This window comes from Aspergillus pseudoviridinutans (genome assembly GCF_018340605.1).
Source record: "Aspergillus pseudoviridinutans IFM 55266 DNA, scaffold_8, whole genome shotgun sequence".
NCBI classification, from domain to species: Eukaryota; Fungi; Ascomycota; class Eurotiomycetes; order Eurotiales; family Aspergillaceae; genus Aspergillus; species Aspergillus pseudoviridinutans.
Window position 1 is genome coordinate 1,944,384 of NW_025091288.1, and position 15,811 is coordinate 1,960,194.

A 15,811-nucleotide genomic window follows, 5' to 3' on the forward strand; every position below is an offset into this window, starting at 1 on the left:
TGGTCTGACCTTCTTTTGTCCTAGGGAATGGTCAAACGTAATGTGCTGTTTCAGCAACAAAGACTCAACTAAGCCTATCACCGTCCCCTTCTGAAAGACATTCTGACACCTAAGCACAAAAAACTATATGAATAACTGCATTTCGCCTTGGGGAGCCTCGCAGGTCTCTACGGCCGGTATCAAAGAAGCACTATTGGAGTGAGTTCCGAGAGTAATTCATTTTAATTCTCAAGCATCATCATACCTGCCTGTCCAACATCACTGGGAGGACCATTATCAAAGAACAAAGAACTCTGGTCAAGGTCTTACATGATCTTGACACACCCTTGACACACCAAGGCAAGCCATCGTCTTTGGCCATGAAAAACCCCATCATAGATTGCCTTAATTCAGGGAAGTCACTCAACCTTATGCCGCGTGCGAGCGACTTGAGGTTCCAAAGTAAAGGACGGAAAGTAAAGGGCGGGGAATAAGGTAAGAATCCACTAGATTGTGAATAACAGTTTATTTTCAGACATAGATATTAATCATTGCACATCTGTTTTGACATTACCTTGGCTACCAATTTAGTCGCCGACGCTTTAGCCTCTTTTGTAGCTTCCTGTGATGCTTATTACAAAGTTGCTGTGGTATCAGTCTTTCGACCCTCGATCTAAAAGCAGCGCTCCCTGCCATATTTTGTTGCAACTAGTAAGTTATGTTATGTGACTTATGTCCCAGAGACGCATATAATTTGAAAAAAAGAAAAGAAAAGAAAAACAACTGACACACAATTACATTGCCACCTTATAGGGTAAACAAAACGTAAAAATGGTCTAATTACTACTTAAGACTCCCTCGCCACCGGGCTCAGGTAGACTTTCAGAGGAGGCTTCTCCCAGACGACAAAATTCCTCTGTTTGATCCAGCCATGACTGTCCTGGTCAATCTCCATATCAAAGTTGAAAACGATAAGGGCGAGGATTAGACGCATTTCAGCATATGCAAGGCTAATTATAGACTTAGTAAACTTCTCCCAAATGTAATGTATAAATTCACTTACTTCCGTCCAAGACAGTTTCGTGGGCCAATATGGAAGGGCTGAAGCGCATCTCGTCGATCGCTATCAAATCTTGGGTCACCGAGGAAGCGCTCAGGGTGAAAAGCATTGGGCTCTGCAAAGTATTTCTCGCGATGGTAGAGTGCCCACTGGTGAATTGCCACATATGTCTATATATAGTTAATAATGTGGTTAATTTACTCATTAATATTTGTTGTTAATGTCTGCTGACCTGTTCCGGAATATATTGCCCTAGAATTTGGGATCCTCCCTTGGGAACAACGCGCGGAAGACCATTGGCTACCGGCGGATACATGCGCAACGCTTCGTCCAGGCAAGCCAGCATGTATGTGAGTTGGTTGACACTGATAAAGTTGATTTCTTCCTCACTACTGAAGGTCGAGCGAACCTCATTGACCAATTGCTGATAGGCGGACGGATTTTGGAGCAGGAGGTAGGTGACTCCGCTGAGGAGGGATGCTGTTGTTTCCGAGCCCGCAAGGATAAGGATCTCAGCGTTGGCGATGAGCTCATCGATACGCAGATTCTGTAAAGCAAACAGCGGACGGTCGTTAGTGCCAGTGCTTCCTGGATAGAAGGGCCAAAGAACCGACTAATTCTTCTCTCTTCTTGAGCAATCCTTCTATCAGATCCACCCGCTCATCCGTGGCCGCCATGCGCCGCCGCATTTTGGCCTCTGTCTGCTGCATTTCTCTCTTACGGTCTTCCTGCATTGCCTTTGGGACCATAGCCAGGGCCAATTTTTTCAGCCATGGAATGAAGGCGAGAGTTTGCAAGACCGCTCCTATCCGTACGCATGCAAAAATCCCCTTGACCCACCCATCATAATCACCCCATCTCAAGCATCCAAAGGGTTCTCCAAAGGCTAGGTCACCGATGATATCAAACGTAGTATAGTTGTACCAGTCCGAGATGACCACTGGCTGACCGTCTCGGCTATTCTCCCGCAGCCTTTGCAGCAGGAGATCTATATAACCCCGGATCATCGGCTCCTGGTCTCGCATACACTTCTCTGAGAATCTAGGTGCTAGTTGTCGCCGCAGCCGGCTGTGCTGCTCGCGCCTTTCGTTAGCAATGCATAGTGCACCTTGTTCGGACATTCGGTAAAACCAGTCCGCTTTATCCATCTCCTCCCCGGTCTTCTTGTGACCCATGATTTCCAACCAGGCATCTGGATGAGAGAAGGCGAGCTCATCAGGGGCAACGCGCACGATATCTCCGTAGTGTTGGTGCATTTCCAGTACATCTAGGGTAAGCGTCCCTTTAATAAACCGGTAGATATATGGAAGTCGGGACGCCCTGTGGAGTAGTGGGCCAGGGAATCGGCTTAAGGGATGAAAGAAGAGATTATAGACGGCTTGGGTAATTACATAGCACACCACCTGTTCCATGTCAGAGCTTTACAACCATGAGGAGCGGGAGACGATGAGATTAGTGAGATACCACGGAGATGCCAACAAAAATTCCACCCCCTCCATGTAGGTACTGACATAGCTCGTGCAGATACATCTTCTAGTAGTGCTTGATAAGAATTGTTGCAACACGGCGCTTAACAAAGCACACTGCAGTATTTGAGGATCTTATATACTACATAGATTAAAAGGTGCTGGTGGTACATTGATGTAATAATATGTCATAGAACAGCACTTTTCAAACTCTCAGACATACAGGGTAGCATTCTATTGTAATTATAATGGGTTGACTGCAAACGGCCTGGCTGCGCAGTTTTCCACGGAACTGCTTATCTGGGCGATGCTGTACTGAGTGCCCATATTCAAATTTAGGTTTGCAGAATGATCAACGGCACTGGGGCCATCAGGGTTTACGCACCGCGCATGTAAGGGAGTGACATTAGCTTTTTCCGGAGAGCTGACCATACAAATGAGCAGTAATTGTACGCTTTGGACTCCCCGCAGTTAATATCTGTTGTCATGCCTTGACGTCTAAGTGGCGGAAATCGTCATCTTATCTCAAAATATGAAAGCCACTGCGATACCATAACCCAGAGAAAAAGGCGTCGCGACATATCGTTTTAGGACAGCGGTATGGTAGGTTAAAACTCTTGGTGTCACAGGAGGTGGGTTAGTGCAAACCTAATTAGTGTAGCTATGCGTGGATGTTAATATGTTACATCCATCGTTCGGATTGCTGATTATGTGGCTTAAATATGGAGTACGAATCTGATCCGCTCAGGAAAACGAGGTTGGACAATTGATCAGGTGTGAGCCAACTTGTAACTCTACCCAATTTTAATAAGACCTTCAAAATTTTATCAAGATCCCAGAATAAACCATAGCTAGAGAAGAGATAGCATGGTTTGGATGAGGTCTGCGCTCTTTGTGTAGGCCATAGCCCTGCTATAGTTCGAGTTAAGTCTCTATTTTGATTCGCTGCATTACGGCTTTTGCGCCCTCTCATTGGCTTCCCGGCCCACGCTGGCGTTTCCGTGTGCTTCCGAGTGCGTCGCCCTAATCCCCCAATACAGATCAAGAGGGATCGTCTCTGTTCCTCTACGATTCTGTGCCGTCATGCAGCTCTCCACATCATGATTTTGTTACTATATGTATTCTATTGGGATTGTGTCTGTCTATCTACGGTGCCTGGTGTGCTAGGAGTTGGGTTGTGGTGGGAATTGAATATGTTTACACTATTCAGTTTCGCTTTGCTTGAACGGAACGGTTCCTAAAAATCACCTGTCCAATAATTTTTTTTTTTTTTAAACCAGAACGTCGGGTTACGCTCCTTAAGGCATATCAACTAGTTACACTATGTCATACATACATTAGTTTGGTCCTGCGGAATACGGAATAGACAATTAGTAAGAACTGTCCGCGCCCACTCCAGCAGCTGCCTAGGGGAGTCGTCATACGGAACATGGGGCTACTTCCTGGATCAGACTGCATGGCACCTTCGGCTTTCCCTCTCTTCTCCTCCCTGAGCCACTCAAGCCACGCAGCTGCCAGCAATGCGCAGCAGGCCAGACCAATTCCACGTACGGAGTCTACATAAAGGCCCTGTTATACGCCGCCAGGACCGCTTGGAACCGCCCCAGCTTGTTTGCAAACACGTTCTGCGCTACGGAGCCCATGAAGCCGGCCAGGGTTCCGCAGAATATATTCACTGACATACTAGTGGGGAAGTCCTAAGGAAGGCTCGGCATGGTCTGCACCGCAGTAATAGAGGCCTAGAGTGCAACATTACAGCAGTCCCCAGTGGAGGACCTAGTAGCCATGTGGGCACCACCCCACAGACAAGGAATCTGACTTCGACACAAACAGGGCCGTCAGATACCCCATTGATCGGTAGAACGTGTGCAGCTTCCCTCATATCAGCTGGAAAGCGCATGCGGTCAGCAAGTAGGCGCTGCGCATAAACCTATGTCCTTGACGGGATGGACCTCGTCTGCGACCGTGGACATGGCGGTGGATATGTTCTATTGTCATCATACACGATCAGGAAGGAGGACACGACTTAAGTCTAAATACGAGGAAGATGAGCTTCATTTATCTTTGATACTGGGAGTCGTAGGCCGTCGAGTCAGAGCTGGGGGGCTTCTCTTGTCTCATCTGACGGGTATCCAGGGTTGGCCGTTGCATGCCTGTCCAGCATGGTCGGGATCGAGGTCCTTCTTTGTAGTAGTCTGATTGAATTGGCAAATGGCTGAAGAAATTTGAGACGGAGGGGCAGAGCTTTGAGGTCCTTACAACTTATCAGAAAGGAGAATCCCTGCTCTTGAGAACCCGCGGCTCAGAAGAGGAAGAGGGCTGTTTTCTTTCATCCTCCACAATCATTGAATTATTACTCCCTTTCTCCTGCTACAATGATGGGCCGATCTGTCGATACGTCTTCCGTCCGTCCTAGGTATAATTATGATAGTAAGCCAGCCAAGTTGAACCATGTATATCAGGAGATTTGAGTCCGCGCGATCAAGGTCGCTATGGTCCAGGGAATTACTTTGTTTCTTATCAGGGAAGCGCACTCCTATTCGATATGGACGCTACGCAACTCCCAGCTTATGCTGATCAAACATCTTCCGGATGAAATCCCATGTCTCCTGACGCAAATACGCATGAACCCAGTAATTCCCCTCGTTGTCTTTACCATATATCATGAAAGTATCCCGGAGATTATCACTTGCGCTCACAGTGGTTCCTGCAAATGCTACGCAAGCCCCTGGGCCAGAGCCACCCCCAGAGGTGAACGCAGAGGAAGAACGACTCGGTAGAGCCGCGGGACCGAAATGCGCTGCTTCCCGAAATTGGGCTTTTGACCAGTTAGTGCAGGCGATGATAGTTGCGCCCGAGCTGCCAAACAGGGGCATCAGCCCAGTGCTCGCGATGGTGGCCCTCATGACGCGCACCAGGCGCCGAGCTTGCACGTCCGTGGCCTGTTCTACGATCGCGTGTCGGATGCGACGGGCAATGTGGCCCAGGGGCATGGTCGAGTGGCCTTTGACGGGTGCCTGTAGGTCTATCATGGTAAGGAGAATGAGATTCTGCAGGTAGACCCCCGCAGGGTCGAAAAGGTCTTTGATACGGCTGCGAATGTCAAAGACGTTGCAGATGATGGCAGGTCCCGAATTAGCGTAAGAGGAAAGGACCATCTGTGAGCCCCAGGCGGTGATCAGGTCCCCATCGCTCAGGAAGGGGAATTTAGTCTCCTCGCTGGGTTGAGACGACTGGCTATCCAGTTGTGCCGACTGGCGGAGCCTTGCAATGAATTCTGCTGGCAGGTATATAATGCGAGCGTGGATATTCCTCTTGATGAAGCGATCCCACACCAGTCGGAGAATCATACTCAGCAATGATAGGCCCCGGATGCGGCGATGCTCTAGGGCGTGGGGACTCTGGGACCGTTTGTCGTCAAGGGTGCCTACAGACGCCATAATATCCTCCCTTGCCCCCAGGACAGGGGGTATCTGGTCCAGTCGATCCGCCAACATGCTCGACCAGGCTCGGAGAAAGTCCGCAGTCCCCATGGCATCGGTGACTGCATGAGGGAAGGTGATGGAAACTAATGTTGCATCTGTGAACGAAATGATACGCAGCGAGAGAAGCGGCTCATCGGTAGTCAGATAGTGCTTGATGTTGCTAGGCAATTCAGGCGGTACGCTGAAGGCCCGGAAGGTGTCACACCCTTCCTGAATTGAAGGGCATTGGCCAGTTTTTTGGGGCAGCCGGCATGCTAAAGGGTGTTCTTTGATTTGGGTTACGTAGGAGACATGCGAGAACCGCACCACAGCCTGCTTCTGGTCGTTGCGGGGGATGCGAATCTCAAGCAGTCCGTCAATCTGCCAACGGGCGTCAGATGGATTAAATCTGCGTGTATATGTGTATCACTTCTCACATTTCGTCGGAGACGACCACCAAACTTCCTCCAATCTCCCCGCTCTAATAACCGGACAAGCGACCCGTGAAGCTTCTTGGGGTCCAGGACACAGTCATACCGAAACATATAGGTGGCGATAGAATCCCGGATGCTTCTAGTTTGGTCCATGAAGTGGACCGGGTAAACATCATGCCTATCCAAATCATCTGAACTCGCTCTTTCCCTCCAAAGCTCAGTCAAATAGCAGACAACCTTGCGTATAAGGTCCATCATTGTCCCTTATACGGTAGTGGCCGCCCAGTGAGGACAAGTTGGTAATCTTCCAAGACAATAGTGGCGTACTAGTCAAAATACGCAATATGGTAAAGAGTTCTGCAGTCGCTACTAATATAGAGGTGAAGATGAAATCAAGTGAAAGTCAAAATTTTCAAAATTTGTCAACTACCTAACTACCTTTATACTAGAGGATATATCAACATTTGAGGCATTCTTTCATGTGTGCATGCATATTTGATCAACGTAATTTCCCACCGACCCGATCAGCCTGCATCGAGTTTGGCCACAGTCAAAAACTTAAAGCTATTCGAATCAACCAAAAGCGTATATGTTTCAATAGAAGTAGGTAGCATATGACGTTGCATCTGTCACCTTCCCTTGTTGGCTATTGAATCCGGCCGGCCATGGATGCTTTCAATTTTAGCATGTCGTATTCGTGACGCTTTAAAGATCTTTCCAGATAGGTTATGCATTGGGTGGGCTGGGGAATGGTTACATCGTAAGTGGATGTTTAATGTCACAGAGTATGCCCTATTAATTGACTTACGCTGCTGAATAACATGACAATGACAGCCAATGTTCCCTGGTAAGGCCATGCACTCGAGAGATAGGTAGCATGGGGTGAAATTGCCAGCTAGACCATTGCTTATCATGGCCATGGCCTGCAATCCTGGGAATAAATGGCCTTCCTTTTACGTCTCTGCATAGGGGCTAACACAGATCTCTCAGAAACCATGTTCCCTTTTCCACATGCCCTTCGGATTTTAGGAAAGTGACCTCATAGACTACAGTCTAAATCACTTCGAGTTACAGCTCAAAGGCTCCATCTAGTCACCCTTGAGCCTGTCCCGGACAAAAGAGACGGGGCCACCCTATCGTAATACATTTAGAAGTCCATTTATCCGAGTCGGGGAGTTGCTGATTGGGTCAAAAATTTTCTCTTCTGAAAATTAGGTTCTTAGCTTTAAATTTGGAAATATCCTGGTTGAAGTGGATAGTAGTGCTTGCGAGCTAAAACCACGTAGCGCTTTCATACCGGCCTCATCCGATTTTCTGCATGAGGAAGACGCAGAAAACCGACCATACAGCATATTTGCATAGTAGGTTTTAGAGCAGTGGACGCCACTGATAACAGTAACAAAAATATCAACGCCGCTCCAAGCCATCCAGGAAAGGTTATTTTCCGTCTCCCAAGTGGTGCCCAGCCAGGACCTGAACGACGAGGTAGGGCGATGAAGCTTAGGACGGCAGCGTTCTCGAAAACCTTCAGTGCTTTCTTTGTTGGTCCGTTTCCAGTGTATGGGACTAGATACCGCAATACTAGCTTGTATACAAGATTAGCTCGAGTCTGTAGCCGCACGACGATTCTTGATGCGCGGTAAACTTTAGCCATGCGATTGAATTGGACTTTGCTAAATTGGGAGAGAAGGCGATCAATTTCTTCGTTGGAAAGCCTGTATGCATGATGTTTCCCATTCAGAGCATCATATATCATGTTGGCCAGAGCGGCAGCATCTTCAATAGCACAGTTAGCTCCTTGCGCAAGGTTAGGTGTCATCTGGATGAAATGAACCGTTAGGCCGAAGAGTAGACATTTACTTCATGCTGACGAACCGTACCTTGTGCATACTATCGCCGATACAGACAACTCGGCGGCAGTGCCAGTTCTGAAATATGTTTTCTTCCAGTGGCGTCATGGCGAAGGCCTCGCGGTTCTGCCACACTTGCTTGAACTTAATGTCTTTCCATATGTACAAGCCAGTCAATTTCTCACAGCAGGCTGTGGCCTCTGCTGTGGAGAACCGCGGTGCGCTACCATATCGATATCTTTTCCCCAGTTTTAGCACGATGAACCAGGACAGTCGCCCTTTGATCCCAGGAGCAAGGATGAGTGATTTCCCATCATAGACGCTCAGATACAGGTGACCCTCCTTCAGTTCTGGAACAGCAGAGGAAGTGCCAAAAATACAAGCATATTCAATATGCATTCCTAATGAAGAATGAGGAGCAGTTAGCCTTCGTTTCGTCCATCGACAATATCCAGATGCGGAAGATCTACCATTTTTCTCACTATCAGTAATCGTACCTGGGCAGAGCATGTCCGCTGCGTGCCACATCTGAGCGCGCACGCAGCTGTGCACACCATCCGCCCCAACAACCAGGTCACCATGATAGGTGCTTCCGTCCTTTGTATATACCATCACACCGTCGTCTCCCTGGTCAACTCGAATGACTGTTTTACCCTCGTGAATGTCCGATCTGCGGGGAAATGACTGATACAGAATCTGGAGCAATTGTTGTCGCTCCAGAAACGCCATTGGGAACCCGAAGCTAGTGGAGACCAATCACTTTGGTCAGACTGGGGGAACACAAGACAAGAGCTTGTCAACATACACTTCGTTTATTGCCTTGGGGTACGGGTTGCTAAATTGGAACCCGTCCGGGAAACGAACGTGGAAAACATGCATTGGCTCAATCAACCTCTCAACAGTCTCATAGAGCCCAAGCTGCTCTAAGATCCTCCCGCCATTTGGCATGATGCCCACAAATGCTCCTTCTTGGGGTGTAATTGCAACCCGCTTTTCGAGGACAATGCAATGGATGCCTGCTCTATGCAGACAGTGCGCAAGAGTGAGACCGGCAATTGATCCGCCGACAATGATTATTTTGAAAGAAGAATCCATTTACGTTCTGTGGAGCCTGATAGAAGGCCAGAAAGCAAGTATTGCTGACTTTATATCACGTGAGGCTTTTGCAGAAATAATATAAAGATTTGCAATGTAGAGAATCTGTAACTTCAATGATAACGGCGAGATCGGTCTTGAAGTGGGTTAAATGTACCTGCTCTGTGAGGTGTGTCTTGTGCTTATATTCCAAGTCTATAGCTCGTGTTTGGTTTGCTTTAATATCAGTTCCGCATGCGGCATAATGACGTTCATTTGTTGAGGGAGGTGGTGCTCTCTGGGTCTAGACATCGATATTTACCCTGTTAGCATGGATGTTGCTAGACGACGAATTGCACCGAGGACCACAACCTTAAACGCTGGACTGTGACTAAGGTGGGCTTGACTAAACGATATACAGTTGCAACCCTGCCATCGCAACCGGGCGGAACTCCAACAGAATTATTGCGCTACACCGAAATTGTCATGGATTTAGGTTTCATCTCCACGTTCCAATGTGGAAAGGTCATCCTCGTGGCCACTATACTCAGTCACGCCTTATGGCTTCGTAGGCTTTCACCTTTCTTCCTTAACAGAACCACGTTGTCAAAGGACAATAGTACATGGTGGGTTTTCAAAGATTGCTGCTCGATCTGCCTACCCGGAAATCCCCCTTAAAGGTCCCTTCCCGCCGGCTTCTTTCCTCCCCTTTCTGTTCCATTCCTGATCCAGTCTTTCAGGCCCTCGAACTGTCGGCTTTCATTCCAGATCGTCGAATATTCCAGAGGATGATTCCATAGGAACCATCCAATAGCAAGAAGGCCACTCTACCCAAGGGACCCAAGGGACTGTGCCATACAACATTCGTATACCCATGTTGATACCGCAAAAATTCGAGTGGTAAGGCAAAAAGGGACACTATAAAGCAGGTGAACCTAACAACCAGGAAAGCAAATAGTCAATACAAAGGTGGCACCGGGCGGATTTGTTCACTGTGTCATACCAAATGAGAAGTCAAGCTCCGCGGCTGCTTCCCCGGACAATCAGTTGGCACAGGCAAACCGGCACTCGGGAACAATTGACTGAACCAGGAGCTCCACGCCGGTGCATCAATCTGTCCAAATTGTGCGACCATCGCCAAGTGTATAGCCAACCACCCTGCAATACTAACCGCAAATATCCAGGAAATATTTCGCTTGACCAACGGAGCATGCTCCCATTCATTGGGCGCGAATTTTATGGCGGCGAAAGGCGACACCGCAGTTGAGAGCCAGCCAGCTTGCGAAAATATACTGCCAAATTGGTATGTTTGGGGGATAGATCACGGCAAAGACAAACTCGCAGGCAACATTGCAACAAAGTGGCATCAACGCCATGCTGTAGGTACGGTCCTGAAATGACTTGTAAATCATCCCAATGTAATTGACTAGCCAGCCCACGCACATCCGCATGCTCAGAAGGGTCAGTGACCAAGGATCCTTGCGGTACCCGAGGGTTCTTGCAGCACCTCGACCTTGGACATGATTAACACGAGAATGGTTAGGAAATTATCGCTGTAGGCCCTTTTTCCTATGTTGATCGGGGTAGTCCTGAACCTATAGGCGAGGAGAGCAGAAGAAGCTGGACTGAAGTTAATGGGAAGAGACTTGATCATGCAGCCAATTAATATATCTACATTTAGCAAGGTTTGGGGGCGTGAACGGCTGCAGTGGAATAGAAAGTCTCCAAATTTAATCTCAAAGGAGGATGGAACCACGATTGCAAGTGGCGTAGCGTGCTTTAGCCCCGATGACTTACTTACTGCCCAGATAATTCTACACACCTCCTAGTTCCGGCTTCACCCTTCGCATAGTCGGCCTGGCCAATTCCAATCCCGGCCGTTGCTGTTTCACGTGAAAACCTAATCATCTATTCTGGACTGTGTTAGGAATGATACAGAATGGCTGGGCACAACATCACTTCATTTTCTTTCGCACAGGCCGAGTACCCCACATTCAGCAAGGAATGATCCTTACAATCTAAGAGAGTAGATCTCCTAATCATCCACGCGATGCATAAGTACAGCATTTCAGAAGGCGGTGATATCACCGTAGGATTCTCTCCAGTGTTACATCATTAGCTGCTTTGTTGCAACATGCCGACTAGATATTCTCAGTACTCCGGATTCGCCGGAATGGTAAAGACCCACAGGTGCTGCCAGACTGGCTGTGGAATGTGGATTGGATATAGGTCAATCAACTCAATCCGCACCATGTCCGATCCGACCCATGCGGATTATGGGCTGATCCATGACCTATCTAAACCACCCTTATATCCATGCGGGTTGGATTATGGATAATGGATATATCCATATTCCCTAGTCAGGTGACCCCTAGTATCCTAATTACCAACTATTTTTCTAGTATTCTAGTCACACCACAAGGATATCTATATATTTTATTCAATAATATGATAATTCATTATATAATATTATATATTACCTATTAGATAATCTAAAATTGGCCTAATTAGGGAGGTACGGGTGCCCCCTAATGTTACATGAAAAGTGGTGCAGTGATATATATATCTTACCACTACTATCCTGATCACTATCACCTAAAGTCTAAAACCTACCTGGTAAATCTAATATTTTATTTTATATACAGATAGATAGAACTATTCTCTATCTATATATATAAAAGTATCTCCCAATCTAGGCCTCAATTAGGTTAATAAGCTTATCAGTTTTACTAGCCCGCAGGTCACGTGGACCCGATGGGTTATCCATATCCATGCGGATTAATAGATTTGCGGATTGGGTCAGCCAATTTAGTAACTCTAGTTGCGGCGTATCACTCAGAAAAGGTATCGTTCGGGTCCACGAGGAAGCCCAGCTTTTATCGTATGCATAGTGCGTGGCCACATTCGCAGCGAGTCCCGAAAACGCAGCATCCACCCGTCTGGCTGATTTGCTGTCGTACGCTTGTTAAAGACAAGCAGAAAGAAGAGATATGAATGACCGCATTCCGGCGTGAGAACTTCGCACGTCTCGAAACCCTTTATCAAAGAAGCACTACTGGAGTGAATTCCGAGAGTATTTCATTTCCATTATTGAGCATCACTATACCTGCCTGTCAAACATCACCGGGAGGACCATTATCAAAGAACTCTGGTCAAGGTCTTTCATGATCTTGACACACTCTTGACATACCAAGGCAAGCCATTGGCTTTGTCTGTGAAAGACCGCATCATAGAGTTGCTTTAAACTTAGAGAAGTCGCTCAGACTCATGCTGCGTGCGAGCGACTTGAAATTCGAAAGTTAGGGGCCCGGAATAAGCAAGCATATTGAAGCACTATCAATCTCATATCCGCTGTCTCTATTTTCGATATTTGACATCCGACTGACAGTTACATAATTAGAGGACGGATGAGCATCACGAACCGATGTCCCATCGTAGGTGATGGTTAAACAGACTAACAGGCTCCCCTGAATTCAGGCTGAATGCGATTGGACACTAAAAATGTAACCATGCTGATATGTTACTTTCGACTCCTCTGATCCAATCCGCGCTCACTATTGATCCAGGTTCCTCGGTGTTTCGCCGAGTCGGAGGTTACAGGCTGTGTTGGATGCGAATGGATATGAAGACTTGAGACATCTCAGGGGTGGACGGTGTCTTTGCTGCGAGCGAGTCATGATCAGTGAATGGCGATCAAAACTACGCATGAACACTTGCTTATAATCTATATGGGCATTTCGAATAACTCTAACTCGATACAAGTAATATCCGGGTTCCGGTTCATATCATGGACAAGCCCCGCCTCGATACTTCATACTATTGAACATATCGACAAGGAAGCATKGGTTCATATGGCATGGCATGACCATCCGCCTGCCACTCCTGTGTCTTGGTCTCTCGCTGCGTCGGACTTAAGGAAGTATGCTTTTGGAACCTTGTCATTCTTTGCTGCAAGAGTCTGTGTGTGAGCGTTTGTGGTAGTTGGGTACATGTCATGTGTTCGGTTTGTTTCTTATCTACTAAGCTCAATTTTGTCTCTATCAGGTTAACTCGGTTTCATCCACCTAGAACGACCGTTCTATTCTCAAGTTTACCCGTACACCACTAATATAACACAAAACTGCCCAGCGGGCTCCATAGCAAATCAGCGCAGTCAATCGATCACAACGGCCAAAGATCCAAACGAGGGCGGAAACGGGACTCTGATCATCCTGCTCACCATTCTAGGGCTCTGTATCTTGTTTATGATGGCCTGCGGCATTCAGCGGTTGTCCGCGACATGTCCCACGAGCAGAAGAACTACATGCGAGAACTGCGTTGCCGGAATTTCGACGCGCTGCGGTGTCTCTCGCGGTCGAGATATGTGTTGGATGTGAATGGGCTGTGGAGTTGGTGCCTTGACTCTTGTAATACTTCTGTCTGGATAAGGCCAAGTGGCATAGCCTGGTATATGGATACTATTATGAATGGACGAAGGGAAGACATTCCTAACTCGAAAGGGAGGGGAAACGGAGCTTATGCTAACAACCAGACCAAAGCAATGTCACACTACTCCTGGAGCATATTCGTCACCTTTGTAAACACCCTAGGCTCACCATGTTTGGAAAGCCCCAGCACGTATTCACGTACGATCCGGATATCCTCGAAGGTAGTCTCATGCAGAACCATGTCGAACCGACGGACCATGTAGGCGATGGTCATGAAGAGCTCGATATACGCGAGACTAAAATGTGATCAGCGGCTCTCATCTCCGTACTGGCATGGGGTCAACTCACTTCATGCCCAAACAGATTCTGCTTCCCCGGGTAAACGACACGATATACTTGGTCAAACGCTCCGGCTGGTCGGATGCCTCGATCCAGCGCTCTGGCCTGAAGGTCTGCGGGTCGGGGAAGATTGATGGATCTTGATGAACAAAGTATGCGGACATACTTACAGGTGTCTGTCGTTGTCAGCAGTGTACAATATAGAAGAAATGGCATCTCACCCCCGGAAGAATCGCATAGTCCCTGTACTTCAGCGTCTCAGTCGGGGCAATTCTTGAAAGGCGAACCACAACCCCGTACGATAGACGAAGGGCTTCATTGATTACTGCGTTCTGCACAGGTCAGTCGTCATATATCCAGATGAGGTCGTGCAATTACCAGATACGGCAACTTTTCCAACTCAGCCCACGTCGCCGTGCTGCTCGGCGTGGGCAGAACACTCGACTGCAACTCGTGCCGTAGTTTCTTCCATATTCTCGGTTCATTCGCCATGTAAAATGTGGCGATGGTCAAGGTCCGTGCAGTGGTCTCTGTGCCCGCCACAAGGATGATCAAAGCCTCATCCTGAATACGGGCGAGACTCCGTTCTTCCGGCGGAATGGAGGGGTCTGTCAGTCTGTTGAAGATCGTTCTGGCGCTCTCGTCACACTTGGACTGCGACTGGGCGGCATGATCGAAGATGGATTTCTGGAATTCAAACAAGGCGGTTTTACCCGGTTGGATGAAACACATTATCTGTGCCGGAATCATGCGAAAGATTGTCACCAGGAGCGGGAAGAAGCGAAACCAATGCACGGCATTCGTGAGCTCGCTTGTTGCTGTCCGGATATCACTGCGGAACTGCGGGTCCTCGAGGAAGCCCCAGCTTTTACCGTATGCATAGTGCGTGATCACATCCGCGGTGAGTCCTGAAAACGCAGCATCCACCTGTATGGTTGACTTGCTGTCGTACGCTTCTTGGAAGCGTTGCATTAGCTTTATTACTCTCTCTTCGATGATTGGAGAGAGTGCCGTGACGGATTTCTTGGAGAAGAACTCGCTGAGGATGCTACGGCGGAACCGGTGATGGTCATGGCTGATTGTGGAGACGGTAGACAAGGGAGCCCCGTTTACATGAACCCATCCGGGATCTTTGTCGCGTTTGTGGGCTCCACCGGCGTAAATCGTATCGTAAAACGAGGGGTCTTTGATGTGTAATTCTCGAGGATTGATCCGGACGATGGGGCCTGGCTGGATGTGTGAGAGACAATGTGGCTGACGATATACAATCAACATTACCGTATCTCTCATGCATCTTTTCGATCTGGAATAGGAACTGGCCCCCCTTGATCACATCGTAGTAGAACTCGTAGAGGAAGGTGGCGGCCGTCAGTTTMGGACCCGGGTATCTGCTTAAAGGGTGGAAGAAGAGACGATAGACCGATTGTACAAGAAAGTAGAAGACAATGTAGGCCAGAGCCAGTAGCAGCCAGGAGGATGATAGCATCATTTTGATGATTCGCACCGATCAAGAGTTGTGAAGGAGAAGAGGGACGGGGCATTGACAGAGTATATATGAGAAGTCCCCTCTATCTAGAGCCAACCGCAGGCGGCAATCGTCCGTATTTCACTGGAGGCAAGCCATCCATGTCTTATTTGTCTTCTGCAGGACGATTCCTAGCCAAAAACAAGAGTCTGCATAAAGGAGGGGTTAGGCACATTAGTCTGAAACTCTTCGC

The 15,811-nt window shown here is 47.9% G+C and overlaps 4 protein-coding genes across 4 annotated transcripts; all 4 read right to left on the reverse strand.

Annotated features, from left to right (window-relative positions):
* Positions 1–826: 826 nt before the first annotated feature.
* On the reverse strand, positions 827–2,295 carry Asppvi_010768 (cytochrome P450; the record flags this gene model as incomplete). Its single annotated transcript, XM_043306606.1, has 4 exons — positions 827–989; positions 1,043–1,209; positions 1,272–1,586; positions 1,654–2,295. The coding sequence occupies 4 exons, from the start codon at positions 2,293–2,295 to the stop codon at positions 827–829; spliced, it is 1,287 nt and encodes a 428-aa protein (XP_043162541.1).
* A 2,762-nt stretch (positions 2,296–5,057) lies between these two features.
* Asppvi_010769 (uncharacterized protein) lies at positions 5,058–6,556 on the reverse strand (the record flags this gene model as incomplete). Its single annotated transcript, XM_043306607.1, has 2 exons — positions 5,058–6,350; positions 6,407–6,556. 2 exons carry the CDS (start codon positions 6,554–6,556, stop codon positions 5,058–5,060), a joined length of 1,443 nt encoding a protein of 480 aa, XP_043162542.1.
* Positions 6,557–8,259: 1,703 nt separating this feature from the next.
* On the reverse strand, positions 8,260–9,201 carry Asppvi_010770 (FAD-dependent oxidoreductase; the record flags this gene model as incomplete). Its single annotated transcript, XM_043306608.1, has 3 exons — positions 8,260–8,654; positions 8,751–8,995; positions 9,059–9,201. The coding sequence occupies 3 exons, from the start codon at positions 9,199–9,201 to the stop codon at positions 8,260–8,262; spliced, it is 783 nt and encodes a 260-aa protein (XP_043162543.1).
* A 4,674-nt stretch (positions 9,202–13,875) lies between these two features.
* Asppvi_010771 (cytochrome P450) lies at positions 13,876–15,582 on the reverse strand (the record flags this gene model as incomplete). Its single annotated transcript, XM_043306609.1, has 5 exons — positions 13,876–14,050; positions 14,103–14,269; positions 14,315–14,425; positions 14,472–15,319; positions 15,372–15,582. The coding sequence occupies 5 exons, from the start codon at positions 15,580–15,582 to the stop codon at positions 13,876–13,878; spliced, it is 1,512 nt and encodes a 503-aa protein (XP_043162544.1).
* Between the last annotated feature and the right edge of the window lie 229 nt (positions 15,583–15,811).